We start from the raw sequence: 15,687 nt of genomic DNA, 5'->3' as shown, positions 1-15,687 counted from the left end.
TTTTGGTTTCGTTTTTTTTTATTTTCTTTATGTATGATAGCACTTCGGCATTTTGCCCATAGGAGAAAAAGAAAGAAAATGGTAACGTATTCAAGAAAATAAATATATATATATTTTCATTCAACTCTGTCTTTGCATGATTGAATCTCTTACTGCCATACTTCTCTATTGGTTTTTATCCTATATTTCCCCTCTATACACGGTTACTGTATCGTATAGTTGGAGTCGGCAAAGATGATTGGCCACGCTCTGTGGAACATCTCTAAAAAGGAAAGTTATTTGCATGATTTGTATGTTTTTTTTTCTGTTTATATGCATATTATAACTTAAAATCAACATATTAAAAATGTTATTATGCTACAGTACCCATGTATAGAGGGGGGAATATAGGATATGATTTTTCATAATGTGTTATTTAATTATGACTATTTGGCTTTATTATCCACATGTCTGTTGCTATGGGTAACTTATGCTGTTTAACACACTTTGATTTTTGTCAGAGGTGATTGAGACCAAGATCAATCGTTTTTCTCAATGGCTGCATTAGTTTACATTCTTGGTAATATATTTTATAAATAAATAAACATTTAAAAGTCAATAAACATAATTATTGGAAGAAAAATGTATTTATATCTGTTTGGGCTAATCAACGGTGTCACCCACATCATATGTTTCAATCTGTACCACAACATTTTTTTATGTTCATAATGCACTATTGGTAGACTTAATTGCTTTTCTAGGGCTGGATTGGATGAAGAGACTATTCGGCCACAAGTATGATGGGTATAATTACAGAGTCTTATAGACAGGAAACCCTAAAAAGAGTCTCATATCTGGTGGAGGTGGTAGAGGAGGGAACTTCCTAAGACACATTTATAGGAACACACATACCCTATCCTAATATTTCACTTCCATCTCTCAACCCAGTCTGTCCATTTTGCAAGTCACACAGCTCTCAACTCCTCTCTATGATATCCCTTTAATTCCCTCTGCACATCATTACAGAACAATGGCATGTACACGCATTTATTTTTTTAATCAATTTTATGGGCGTGGGCTTGGAGCTTAAGCTCCGTTAGTCCCTATGGCAATCCAGCCCTGCAATTTCGATGATCCCTTACTTGCCATTGAGGTGAAGCATCATAGAAACATAGGATGTGGCGGCAGATAAGAACCATTCGGTCCATCTAGTCTGCCCAATTTTCTAAACACTTTCATAAGTCCCTGGCCTTATCTTATAGTTAGGATAGCCTTATGCCTATGCCACACATGCTTAAATTCCCTCACTGTGTTAACCTATATCACTTCAGCTGGAAGGCTTTTCCATGCATCCACTACCCTCTCAGTGAAGTAATACTTCCTGATATTTTTTAATCTGTGCCCTTCTAATTGTAGACTATGCCCTCTTGTCCTCCTCTTGTCCAGACATTTAAACTAGAAAACTGGGGACATATATAGAAGGCTTGGCCTGTAATTGTGGGAGGCACTTGGTTCCCTATATAAACCGAGTGAGCCCCTGCTTACCTGTCTTCGACGTTCTCTGAAGTGCTTCAGTGTACTTCCGGTTCACGGGTCCGTGACGTCAGTTTCCCGCCCGCCGGCAGCCCGGTTTCAAACGCTCTGCTGCTGAATTCGTGAGTAATACTACTCGGACGGCAAAAAACGTAAGTTTAGCCCTGAGTCTCGCGGGCTCGTGTCTAAATCCGCTCCGTGCAAACTCTCGGTTCGTGTAACACGTTCGGTTACACATTCACCTCGCAATGTCGATTCGCATGTTCAGCCGGGCAGGGGTGTCTTACGTTTAGCTACATGTGTAGCCGGTTCGTTCAAACTGTTACATTTTCATGTATAATTGTCACATTATTGCAGTCAAATAAATAGATAATTTTAATTAGCTATGTCTAACAAGTGTTAAGTTAGTTCCTCTTTTTATCCGGTCTAATATAAACGTACTTCCTTTCTCTAAAGTTTGGGTTCTTAAAGTTACTTATATGATCCCCTTAAAGGTATATAAAAAAAAAAATAATAAAAAGGAAATAAATAGATAATTAGATGGCTGTTAATATCCTCTTTTTCTGTAGTACTAGTACTGACACTACTTGCAAGTGGCCCTTCGCGGTTATACGAATTCGCAGCGTTATTAAAGAGGTAGGCCTCCAATTCACCCAATTCGTTTGTATGTTTATTTCAGGTAAGCAAGTACTTGACATAAATGGGTCACCTTTCTTTCCCTTTAGTTCCATTGGTTCCCTTCAGGACAAGCGTTATCCTCCTGTCTTTAGTCAAATATATTAGGTTCAAGTAAGGATCATTCCTTCCTCTACAGTATACCTAGTACGACACTGTCAGCAGGTACGTTTTCTTATGTGCCCCTGGGGGGGATTAGGACTAATTGTAAAAACTCCCGCCAATTTAGGTATGTTCCCATAGGCCTCTTTGCCTATAAGTTTAGTGGTCCCGCAAGGCATAAAATCAGCCCTTCCGTTCAGAGGTTCAGGCCAATCGTCCCAACGCTTAGTTAAAGCCTTGCTTCAATTCATAGTTAGGGCCTCACCCGTCACGGCCAAACGTTTGTACATTCTTTTACGTGTCACCGAGAGGCCAACACCCCGCCACCCACCTCAGTGGCACAAAGGCCCCACGAGCCAAACCATAGGTAGTGCCTCTCATAGCCACTTGGCAAGTAGTTAGGGCCTCATCTGCCACCAACATAAGCTAGTTAATACAATTTTGCCTGAAGGCACTAATCTAGTAAGCGGGGTCCCTGCGGTAATATACAGTACTGTACTAATCCAACCTGTCTGCCTCACGCCCTTAGCATGTCCAACGCTTCTGTACTTGAAGACAATCTGTCGGTTACCAGCACCCCTCTCAGATCAGGCATGCAGAGAAGGGAACCCATCCCTCCGAGTCCAGCTTCCAGCTATCGGTCCTGGACTATCCCTAAAATCACCACAGAACTCAAAAAGAGGAATATCCCTTATCCGGCTACAGCCAGGAAAAATGAACTTTTTCGTTTGTTAAACTCTACTGAGGATAACGAAAGGCCTGGCCCTAGTTCAGAGGTTAACGTACAAAATAGCCTGGCTGAATTGCACGCCATGATGGCCTCCCTGGTATCCTCAGTAGCTACTATAAATAATAGGTTGGATAATCTGGAGGCTAATAATGTTCCAACAATCCCAGAAGTTCCCGGGCCTGTTGCTCAGCCCGCGCCTAACCCTAGAGGTAACGATAACCCTCTACCAGCTAAAAAAGCTACTAATGTAATCAATCCTATTCACCTCATACCGCAGACTCTGAGACGTGACATTATAGAGGGCAAGGACGTTAACTTGGCCTCACTACTGATAGCGGCTCAAGACGTTGTAGAGAACAGGGCATACACGTTTGAGGATCTGTCAGTAGTGATGAAGGCTAGAGATCCTAGACTAAATAGGAAACTTAACATTCCCGAATTTGTCTTGGCATTTGGTCTTTACAGAGACGTGATCTGTACAGCTTTTCCCCTCCGCAGAGAGGAGCTAGACTTATACCTACACAAAGTGATCGAGCTAGCTTATAAGTATGGGGGCATTGCCTTTTACGATTATCACAAGTCATTCTCATCCAGATCAGCCGCATCACTATCTCAATATAATACAGTCACAGACTGGGGACAGTTAGACACAGATTTCTGATGCATTTTGCAGGTCTCAAAACTCCTTCCTGCGCCTTATGCTCATCAGCAGCTCATTCGGTTAATTTCTGTCCCGAAAATGTAGCAATCCCTTCTACCAGTAGCGCCAACTCCGATTATCAGTCCACCTCTACCCAGAGGGAGGTAAGAGACAAATTAGGCAGGCCGATTGTTTTTCTGGGTAAAGCCCAAGTCTGCAATAATTTCAATGCTGGGGGTTGTAGTTATAGTGCCTGTAGGCTGCTACATGTGTGCTCGCTTTGTTTCAGGGCACATGCCAAAACGATGTGCCCTAACAGATTGTACCCTAAAAAGGCTTCCACTCCAATAAACGTACCTAATTTGCAACGTTACCTGTCTAATCATCCTTCTTTACATCTGGTGGAATTTCTCACGACAGGGTTCACTCACGGGTTTCACACAGGGTTTGTGTCACTCCCCACAGGTATCTTGGAATGCCCCAACCTACAGTTAGCTCTCACAGACCCAGACACCTTACAAGAACTCTTACAGAAAGAAGTCACCAATGGGTTCATGATAGGCCCTTTTACTACACCACCTTTCTCCTCCTGGATAACAAACCCACTAGGTATCGCCACAGGGAAGTTTAACAATAAAAAGAGACTAATTATCGACTTTTCTGCACCTCACTCATCTTCTACACCTAGCCTAAATGCACTAATCCCATCAGAAGACTTTTCACTGCAGTACGCCAGAATCGACGATGCCATACAAGCTATCATTAACTCCGGGAAGGCGGCCTGGTTAAGTAAATCAGATATTACTAACGCCTTCAAATTACTTCCCATTCATCAGTCACTCTGGCATCTGCATGGAGTTAAGTGGCAAGACAGCTACTATTTTGCTACCAGACTTACCTTCGGCTCCAAAAGTAGCCCCAAGTTATTTGACCTATTCGCCGAAACTTTAACCTGGCTACTCCTGAACTTCTGCAGATGTCCAGTTGTCATACACTACTTAGACGACTTCCTCACCATCGAACCACACCAGTGCACTCCACACAGCCTTAATCACATGCTCACTCTGTTCAAAGATTTAGGAGTCCCTGTAGCCCAGGACAAAACTGAAGGTCCCAACATGGAGATTACTTTCCTGGGGATTACGCTCAATTCTGTCTCCATGCAAGCCAGCCTGCCCCAAGAGAAAGTAGACAGAATTCTTTCTTACATAAACATCTGCACGTCACAAGGCACTTGCACCAGGAAACAGCTACAGTCACTACTCGGTTCACTAAATTTCGCTATGAGAATAATTCCACAGGGCAGGTCTTTCATTTCCAGAATCCTCTCTCTATTGCACGGTCTCCCTGACGACGACTCCACGACACCCATAGACGAATCAGCTACAGCTGATCTAAAAATGTGGCAGCTGTTCCTATCCTCTTGGAATGGCAGGTCGCTATTTGTTCCCCCCATTTCTGACGATTCCCCAGTACTCTGGACTGACGCTTCAGGTACCATAGGTTATGCGGCCATTTTTGGCAATGAATGGCTATACGACTCTTGGCAGATTGAGACCTCCTCGCTCGAAAATTTCAGTACCACCTCTGCACTTTTCGAGATTTACCCTATCGTAGCAGCAGCACACACGTGGGGTAAAGAGTGGAGGGGGCAGTCAGTCAGATGCTTTTGTGATAACTTAGCTACGTGTCATATCATTAACAAAGGCCGCTCTCAGTCCCTCACGGTTATGAACTTGATCAGAAGACTGACTTGGCTAGCAGCTAATCTCCAATTCTGCATAACCTGTGTTCACGTCCCAGGTATACAAAATACCGCTGCTGATGCTCTGTCACGCTTTAATTTTCAGGAATTCTTCAGACTGCATCCAACAGCAACCCAGCAACCCAGGGTACCTCCAAAATTCACAGACCTAATAATACGTTAAGCTCTCTCTTACACCATAGTGGGACACTCGCTCAGGCAGGTTTATCCCTTAATACAAGGAAAGCTTATTCCAGAGCATATGAACTGTTTAAGAGTTTTGTTTGTGATTACTGTATAATAAATGTTTTTCCCATTGAAACCATGGTTGCATTTACAACTTTTTGCCACTTTTCTCTTAATCTAGCTTACAACACAATCAAACTCTACTTAACGGGAATTCAACATTACATGTTAACCTGCTTTCCCAACAAATCTCCATTCCTAGCTTCCTACCCAGTTAAAAGTGTCCTCAAAGGCGTTCAGAAATTATCAGTACACATACCCACTAAGCGACTTCCCATAGATAGTAAGCTCTTCAAGAATATCTCCGATGTACTCGACATGTCCCCTTTCGAACAAATCACAAACCTAATTATCAAATCCGCGGCTTACTTAGCCGTTTATGGTTTCTTGAGACCTAGAGAATTTACTGTAGAGAAAGCTTCTGACTCCAAGTCATGCCTCCAAAAGAAACACCTAGTTAAAAAACAGGACCACTACATATTATCTATTACTCATACCAAAACGAGCCAAACAGGTCCACCAGTGAAAATTAAATTTTATCCCACATCGACCAAATGGTGTCCTATCCGAGTATTGGATAAACTAGTGGGATCCCAAATTACTTCCAACCCTGATTGCCCACTTCTAGCTATTCAAGGGAAGCCCCTAACCACTAAAAACTTTATGCTTTACATACGCATGTTATTACTCCGGTTGGGACAGAACCCACATTCATTTTCGGGCCATTCATTTCGCATTGGAGCAGCCACAGCTGCCTCAGGTAATCATGTACCAACACACATCATTAAAAATATGGGGAGGTGGAAATCATCTGCATACAACAGATACATCCCCAATCCGGAAAAAGAGATAAGAATGGCTTTCTGTGAAATATCTAAATAATGTATTGCTTAATAAACGCATATGACTTAATCGCTTCTTATTTTTGCCCTCTTTTACAGGCCTAACCTCACGTCAGTTTCGGCACACCTCAACTGACTTGCTCTTAAAAAACTGCTTATTTTAAGTTTGCTTTCCTTACGTCCTCGGAATGTGCCGTACACAAATAGAAGGCTTGGCCTGTAATTGTGGGAGGCACTTGGTTCCCTATATAAACCGAGTGAGCCCCTGCTTACCTGTCTTCGACGTTCTCGGAAGTGCCCCTCCCACCGCACCCTCAATTTATTATCATTTTACCTAGGTGGGCCCTCTTTTACAGGCCTAACCTCACGTCAGTTTCGGCACACCTCAACTGACTTGCTCTTAAAAAACTGCTTATTTTAAGTTTGCTTTCCTTACGTCCTCGGAATGTGCCGTACACAAATAATATACATCTTGTTAAAATCCAATACAAGTTAGACAATAAATATTTTGATACAATTATGCAAAACCATTTCTTAACTGTTAAATTTGATGGGGGTGGGGGGGGGGGATTATGGAAAATATGCAAATAGGAGTGTGAAAGATAAAGTACATCCCTGCTGCATGCTTCAACTACACTCTTTAAGCAAAGCATATTTTTGGAACTATACCCAGTGTTTAGATTTGCTTGGAAGAGAAATCAGTCCAAGATTCTTTTTTTTATTATATTATTGTTTGAATCCAGTTCAAGTTTTCGCAGTGCATAGTGGGGAGAAATAATACATTGTGAGTAGATTAAATTAGCAGCCTATTCATAAAGTAAACTTATAGTTTGTCGTCCACAGAGAAGACGTCGTACATCCATGCTTGCTCCACAGCATGAAATTAATCAATGCAGGGAAAATCATGGCAATCAGTCTTCAAAAGGTTACATAAATATTGAAATGAAAATCAGAAAAAAAAAAATGAATAGTATAATCAGGGAAATAATAAAGTATTTCAAGCTATATTGAATGGTGCCAGTTTCCTGTCAATTAGCAGATTTTGTTTCGACTTGCAAACCTTCAAATGTCTGCAAAAAACTGCTGTACGTGAGTGTATGTCTATTAATATTTTAGTAGTGAAGAAGTAATACTGTAATTTCAGTATGTTCCTCTTAGTTATTTACATAAGCTACAAAAAATCATTACACATTAATAGATCACTAAATGGCTCTGTTCACAAAATATTTTCCCAAACAAATTTGTTTTTAGTTAGTGCATGTAACATGCAGCTTAGATCATCAACAGACATGACTGTATATTTACACGCAAAAATCAAAAAATATAGATGGAAAAAAAAACCTCGGAAGGTTGACATGAAAACAATTGCTGTTTCAAATGAAATTAGTTGACTTATTGAAAAGCAAGCTGAATTCGACTGAGCCCAGGAAATTACAGATGTCATTTTCTAATACCATCTGGGACTATCAGAGTCTCGTGGAAAGACAGAATTGTAAGTGAACTTTGGATGGCATCATTTTCTGTTGGCATTAAATTGGCACAACAGCAATCTCCAGCCTCACAATGACAGAACTGGAACAAATAAGCGTAAAAGAAAATTCGAACCCAATCTCAGCTGCCAGATGTTTGGGACCGAAGTCTAATGTATATAATGAAAGCAATAACAGAAAATGTGAAGGCAAGACTATATGGACCAATATGCATGCCCAGGGTAATTGCAATTGTAATTAAAGCAGCAGGGCACAAGAAGGCATTACAGGAGAAAGAAAATAGTTTGGTCTACAGTCATTACGCATTCTAGTATTTCAATAGTATTCCAGGGATAAAGCAGTAAAACGTAGATTCTTCAAGTGTAATATTTTCCCATTTTTGCCTGGCTACTTAAAGAAGGGCTTTATTGAAAAATAAATTAGATACTTTATATCAATGTTTTCCTTTGTACTGCAAGCCATTTGTAGTAACTGTCCATTAAGGTAACTAATAAGATATAGTTACAGCATGAAAGTAATAAAGAATATCTCTAGAAACCACAAGAAAATAAACATTTTAGTTAAATTGCAAAAGTGAATCATGCAACATAGCAAAATGAAACATAGAAATTGCATAAGGGTTGTATATAACTACAGTAAAATAATTACATGAATGCTGACCTTGCGATCATAAATGGTCCGCTAAACCTTTATTTTCGCACATAAGAACCCCAAAAAGCTTTAAAGTGGGTAAGGGTAATGGCCACATCTTTATTCAACATTCAGCCAGCAATGTTAACATACTGTCTGCTGCTAGATTGTAACCAGCAGAAAGCTAACATTAAACTTTTTGCAAAAGTCTACTTCAACCTGAATTTTGCCTTCAGCCAAAAGCAAGCTGTGACTCTCCAAGCCTGTCCAGGCAATATCTGTATCTCGCTGGTGAAAGAAAACGACAGCAGTGACAATAAAACAGAAGAAAAATATACAAGCAAATAATTTAATATAGACAATGCAATATCAGGGAGGTTAGGCAGGGAACAACACACCGAAAACCCTTTAGAAGTGCTGTCCTTCATACTGGTACATTTTCCCCAAGATTTCTGGTTCCAGGTGTATCAATCCAATCCAACAATGTAAGCATGTGTTGCCATACAAACTGCTTAAGGCAGCAGTTATAAACCCCCTTCCTAGAAGACCTGGGGGAGGGCTATATCTGGCATGGCCCAGGTTACATAAAATGTTGCCAATGACTGATGCAGTCTTTGTAGTCTATTCAACAGCTTTAAAAACTAAATCAACGATTCCATAATCCGTCTCCATAATCGATCTGATAATTCAAAGTTTCATTTCATCGCTTTGAATTGGTTATAGTGCCTGGAGTCAGTGGCACTGTCTTTCCATTCAGTGTTAAACCACTTTAGAGCAGTCTGGCCCCTTCTGGATATGTGGCTAAGGCAGAGATTGCACACTTCCTTGTTGTCATACCCATTCATACCATAAGTTGGAGCTCGAATAGGCTTAAAGCAGTCAACTGGCACTCTCATCCAATCACAGCTACCGTTGCAGCTTAAGCTACTACTTCCTGGTTAGCCAAAGCAGCACAGATGCGATGGGCTGATATGGGCTCTCGATTAGCATTAATAAACACAAAACATTAAAAGCGGTTTAATGCTGAATGAAATGGAGCCAGGGGACAGAAACAGTATCTACAGTGTCCATGTTGCCGCACATTCATCATCAATGTTCTGAATTGCAACTTTTTCCAATTTTGCTAATCAGTTCTAGAGACGCAATAAGTTGATGTTTTATAACTAAATTAATTATTTCTGTATCTTTAGTAAATTCACAACACTTAAATAACAATACCAGTTTTCAGAAAGGTTAGATTAGCTTGTTTTAAAACATGAATCAAACAGAAAATGTAACTTTCTTGCACTTGGTTGTTAAAAGAAAACTAGGAAAAATCTGTATTCCTAGTGCTATACTGTCCTTCTCCCGAGCTCCACATAGATCCTACCCCCCTTGTTTGCAGTAAAAAAAAACAAAAAACAATTGTACTCACCTTTGACCAGTGCCGAAGCTCCACCTAGTGCATTGGGGACCTAATGCGCAGTGCGGCAAGCAATCGCGTGTGCGTTCAAACGTCCCCATAGGAGAGCACTGAGTGAATGCTTTCCTACAAGGTTTCAGCGTCATGACTGACATACTGACAGCCACTAGAGGTGGTTTTGTCCCTGCAATGTAAATATTGCAGTTTCTCAAAAACTGCAATGTTTTACATTGAAGGGTTAACAGAACTAGGGCATTGTACCCAGACCACATCATTGAGATGAAGTGGTATGGTTGTCTACATTATTCCTTTAAGGTTATCTGGCTGGTGTTAATAATCCAGTCTTACTAGGAGATCACTATGATCGACTTCAATATTACTAAAATGAAAAACGTCACTACTTCAAAAGGTAGAGGCAGATTTTTACAATGAAACCTCTAATCTCTACAATGAATTGTGTTCCACTGTATTTACTGTATCTGAAGACAATACAGAATTTGCAATGTTTAATTGACATTTTATCTGTCTGGTTCATCAACCATTTTATGTCTCTATGTCCCTTGTTCCAGAATGACCCATTTTCCCTACCACAGTCACCCTTGAATTATTACTGCATTGATGCACATGTTAAGGGTTACATTGTTTTTTGTTGTGTTCCAATTGGAGCATTTTATGCACTGTATCACTAAACATTCAATATAAAAAAGACAGTTGGTCTAAAACAAAAATAAAGAAAACAAAATTGCATGTAAAACAAAGAATAAGGAGTAACCCCCAAAATAAACTGTGGCAGCAGAACATATCAATGCAGTCGTTCATGCTTCCTGAATTTTTATGGAATAATTCATGCACAGAAAAAACTTGAATTGACACAATAGTCAACGGCGTTCTATTTGAAGGCCATGTGTCATTTGGAGTTGCTTTACTATATCCCTGAATGAGAGAATTTGCAATATGATTGAGAGCTTTTGTCAGTTTTAAATTTATAACAATCCACCAGACTTCCTGTTTTGACTTCTGAATACTATTACCCAGTTGTCATATTGCTTAGTCAATTTAATAGTGAGGCTACAGTTAAAGCAGAAATAAAATAGATTAGACTTGAAATTCGGAGAAAATACTATTAGTCCACAACGTGGCTGCATCCAGTAACTGCTATGGGATGCATTAGGTAATTTTAGGATTTACCAGGTAGATGCTCAATTAGTAAAGATGAATAAATATTAATCAGGGAACATCTACGATGAAAATGATGCATCCCTTTTCCAAATTGGAAATTCAGAAAGCTATTAAAAAAAATTGCATTTCATCAGTAAAAGCATCAGAAAGTAAGCTACTTATAAACAATAAATTGAAGACATGATTGGAAGAGAAAGACAGGACAAAGAAAGTGAGGGTATATTAGAAATAAATCAATTTTCTATTAACTGAAACCAGGCAGCATGTGGTAATGTTAAATTTGAAATATAGAAAATTACATAAAGGCAAACTTCGTATAGGCTTTGTGTTCGCTGTGTAAGGTCACCGAAATGTTATCACTGTTACACAGTCTGTTACCCCAGTCTTAAAATACGGCACAGAATGAATGCTAGATGTTCTAGATGGCGTACTGGGCTTAGAAACGGTGATTGATCCCAAATCACAAGACTGACTCAGCTTTCCAGTAATGATAAAATGATGGAGATTGGAGTTGAGTGGATGAGAAAATAGATTGCATGGGCTAGCTACCCATTAAGTCACAATTACAAGTGTTTACAGAGTAAAATCTCAAAACCATACAGAAAAATACTGAAAAAGGACTAATAGGTTGGTGTTGCTAACATCACACATCTATAAAAGTATCATTAATAGACTAGGCCACAATGTACATGCCAAGTTGCACATGGAATATTTTGGGGGAAATATACACTGCAGAAATCAACCCCTAGTTCTCACAATTAGAAACTGATAGCACGGTTAACAAAAAAATACTTTAATCAACATTTAATTATTATTTTTTTTAAACAAACATTAAAGCTTCGTCATGCATTTGTTGACCAACTGTTTTTTTTTTTTACGCATGCCAATCAACTTTTATCAAACATATTTACTTATTGTTGGGAGTATTAAAGTTTTATAAAAAAAATAAAAAATACACCTACTTTTGCGTTTCATCGTGTTTAAAGCAATGATTAAGATTTTCTAAACAGACTATTAACAAAAAAAAAAAACTTTTGAGAGAAATTTTATTTGGAATTTTACATATTTTCAAGTGTATTTGTATTTTGCCTAGTAGAATTTATAGATTTTTCATTATTATTATTAGGTTGTGATGTGCTTGCGCAATTCCCAATCCTTTTATTTTGTTAAGTTTGATCAGCCGGTAAATTCGCTGTTCTCACCTTTACGAAATGATGGTCATGTCAAGTCAACATAGCGCCTGACGCCACAACCCTTAAATATATTCAATAAACACATCCTAATTGAGTATTAAAAATGTAAATATCCATAAGAAATAGATGCCTAATGGTACGGTATATAGTCTATTTGGGTAATGGAATATGAAAGGCCATATTAATACGCAATTATAATTTGACATCCAATCACAATGATGTATATAGCGCTATCATATTTTGCAGCTCTATACAAGATAAACCGAGACAAATAAACAATTCTAACAAAACACATTTGACATACAAGAACAGTAAGTGAAGAGGGCCCTGCCCAAACAAGTTTACAATCTAAAATCTATAAAAACAAGTTGCCTTCACTGCTCAAACCAGAATACCGGACATGGAAAGACGATAGAACAGCTAGGATCCAGAATCATTTATATTCTATAGATCATGTTTACATTGTATTACTTAGTATTTATAGCACTGACGTGTATGATATTAATACTGCTGGAACTCTGCATGAATATGTATGTATTATTGTTACTTGGGCATAATAGTTATGAATGAGATCTAAATGCTATTTAATTACATGACTGCTTAATGAGTTCAAACCATTGTGAGGTCTGTGAAGTGGAACAGTTCTCGAAATCACAGGAGATAAACAGAAATATATTAGTCCTTTTATTAGATGCTATCATCTTCCCCATCAAATACTTAGCTGATATAAAATTAGGGTTATGGTGAATGAATCTTTATGGGGGAGCTAGCTGGCACTGTGTTTAATAAGGGCAGAGTTCTTCCAACGAGCCATTAATGCTGCATTGGGGGAACATTGTCTTCTGACTCATGTAATAATACGAACAAGCAAAAGGTAGATGTGTCTGTGAATTAAAGTAATGTATGAATCAGTACAATGGAACTACAAGATAAAATATGAATCTACGCCTGCCTGTAAACCTCAAATGAACAAAGGGAATTTATTCTCAACTTTTTTCTGCTTGTAGCATAAAGCATCTATACTGACATTACAGTGTCACATATAACCTTAATGCTGGTACCAAAAATAATTTAGCAGTAGAGGGATTCTGAGTTCAGCTGCAGCCCTCATAAAGTTGGGTTTTAGAATCACTGAATTTTGAGGACATCCATTACTCAAAGTAAATATTGGCAAAGGCTTGTTGCAATCCGACCATTCTGTCTGACAACCTGGCATAATAATGTCTGGAATCTCTGGGGATGCTGACCAGCAAATGATAAAGGGAAGCAGGAGACCTGATACAGTTTGTTCTGGAACTTGTTAACCATTTAAATGACTATATTGAGGGTTAAGCGAGTGCTATTATGACAGCTCCTGTGGGCCATTTTCTCGTTAATTCTAGGCCAGCCTCTGGCTGCCTGGGCAAATTGAGAGTTGTAATGCCCGTTTATTCTTGTATCCTCCGATCTGACACAGCTTTGAGAAATAAATAATTCTGCTTTTCAATTTGAACTGTCTGCGTTATAGCGAGAAGCTGGCGCCATTATTATTTATAGCACCAACCTAATCAACAGCGCTGTACAATAAAACAAAATAACAGCATGAGGCATTGAACATTAGCTGGAATAAGCACAAAAAGACATTCATTTTTCAACACAAGCCAATACTTAATTAGGTAGCGGTACGAAGGCAATATTGAAAATGCTGGATTAGGCAATTTAAAAAGCTGTAAATTAATGTATAATTAATACATACATTCGCAGTGATCACCACATTACGATCAAAAGTGAGCAATTAAGATATAAAACCAACAGTTTTATTTTATTATAAGAAGAATGATTGCATGGATTTAGCAACCCAATCCACCAGTAAAGGGCAGGTTAATAGAAGCCATTAGGAGCACAGCACACTTAGTTTAAAGGGGTTAACAGTCAAGCAAGGCAATCATATCTATTGTGAGCTTTCATTGCACTGTGAGGTTTTAGGTTTAGATTTTTTTTAAGGCAATATTATATAGCCATGTACAATAGCTCAGTAACAAGGGAGATAAAAAAAGCAAGGATAAGATATTTGAAGAATAGAAAAAAATAAAATAAAACTGCAGTATGCATCTGTCTTTGTATCACCAGCTGAGAACTTTTTAATAAGGTTAGTGGAGTTCTGATGTGGCACACAGAGGGGTAGGCACTGTTACTGCAATGGGTCCACCTGTAATTACAGCTTTCTGTGACTGTGCCAACCAGAGCAATTACTGGACAATTAAATATTAACATGCTTTACATGGAGATTATGTGAAGACAAATGGATCCCAAAAAAATTCAGATAAGCAGAATCTCTCTCATAAGGACACAATTCATTTAACCAGCAGCTCAAGTCTAGACATGCAGATAATCACACTTCTGATAGCCTTTAACTCTATAAACACTGCTGGGGAAAATCTGCATGAGGCTAATCTGAAGAATATCATTTACCCTGTATACTGCACTAATCCCAGTGTTATTGTTATTGTTATCATTCCTTTGTTTATTGTTTTCTTGTGCATTATGAAGTTCACTGTACACAATGTTAACCCTTGTTTAACATGTTACCCAGGTGCATCAGGATAGTGTTCCACACCATGCAACATGTGAGGCATATACAGAGGGATTGTTTTATAAACATCATCTACATGTCACAATGCACATTAATCATCTCATCACATGCAGTAACACAGTCAATGCGGTCATTGTATTATAGGAGTCCTCAGCAAATAACAATCTACTATAAACCTTCTGCAACTCAGTATTACTTTAACCCATGCTAGCCCTGTCACATGCATCCCCATAGCTTTCTGTGATTATATATTACAACTGTTTATAATAGTCCTAGCCCACCTCCCCCCAGTTATTAATAGAATGAATAGCTGCATGCAATCAGGGCAAAACACAGACATACATACTTGTAGGAAGACTGCAGGCTGCAGGACCATGCCAAACAATTAGATGCAAAAGAGTTCTCAAGTTGAAATTGTAGCCACCTTGTAACACTGGTTTATACAACTCTTGCTGGAATGTCAGGCTTATGTAAAGGCTTGTGTAACAGGCTGGCCAATCACAGAGCCAGGACACAAATAAGAGAACAGAGCTGGCCAATAGCAGGAGGAGGGGTGTGCTCTGTGCCTTATTCTGTGATTTACAACTGGAAATTGCAGTGGATTCTCAAGCAGGGGAAAGGAGATCAATAAGGAGCAGACATATAGAGTCTATTTTCCTTAAATCTTTTATTGCACATCCCAATACTCTGGCAACCTTCACATGGAAGCAGGACGACCTTTTCAACCAAA

At 38.9% G+C, this 15,687-nt stretch overlaps 1 protein-coding gene across 2 annotated transcripts in view; it reads right to left on the bottom strand.

The window, feature by feature from the left end:
* Window positions 1–15,415, bottom strand: part of CRTAC1 (cartilage acidic protein 1) — a 478,485-nt gene extending 463,070 nt beyond the window's left edge. For both annotated transcript variants that reach the window (XM_063435174.1, XM_063435175.1), the window contains exon 1: window positions 15,304–15,415. In XM_063435174.1, coding sequence (XP_063291244.1) covers window positions 15,304–15,333 — 30 coding nt within the window. In that variant the 5' untranslated portion in view covers window positions 15,334–15,415. The remainder of the gene's footprint in view (window positions 1–15,303) is intronic.
* Between the last annotated feature and the right edge of the window lie 272 nt (window positions 15,416–15,687).

This window comes from Pelobates fuscus, chromosome 10, assembly GCF_036172605.1.
Source record: "Pelobates fuscus isolate aPelFus1 chromosome 10, aPelFus1.pri, whole genome shotgun sequence".
In the NCBI taxonomy this organism is placed as follows: Eukaryota; Metazoa; Chordata; class Amphibia; order Anura; family Pelobatidae; genus Pelobates; species Pelobates fuscus.
This window is presented reverse-complemented; position numbering and strand designations above follow the sequence as displayed.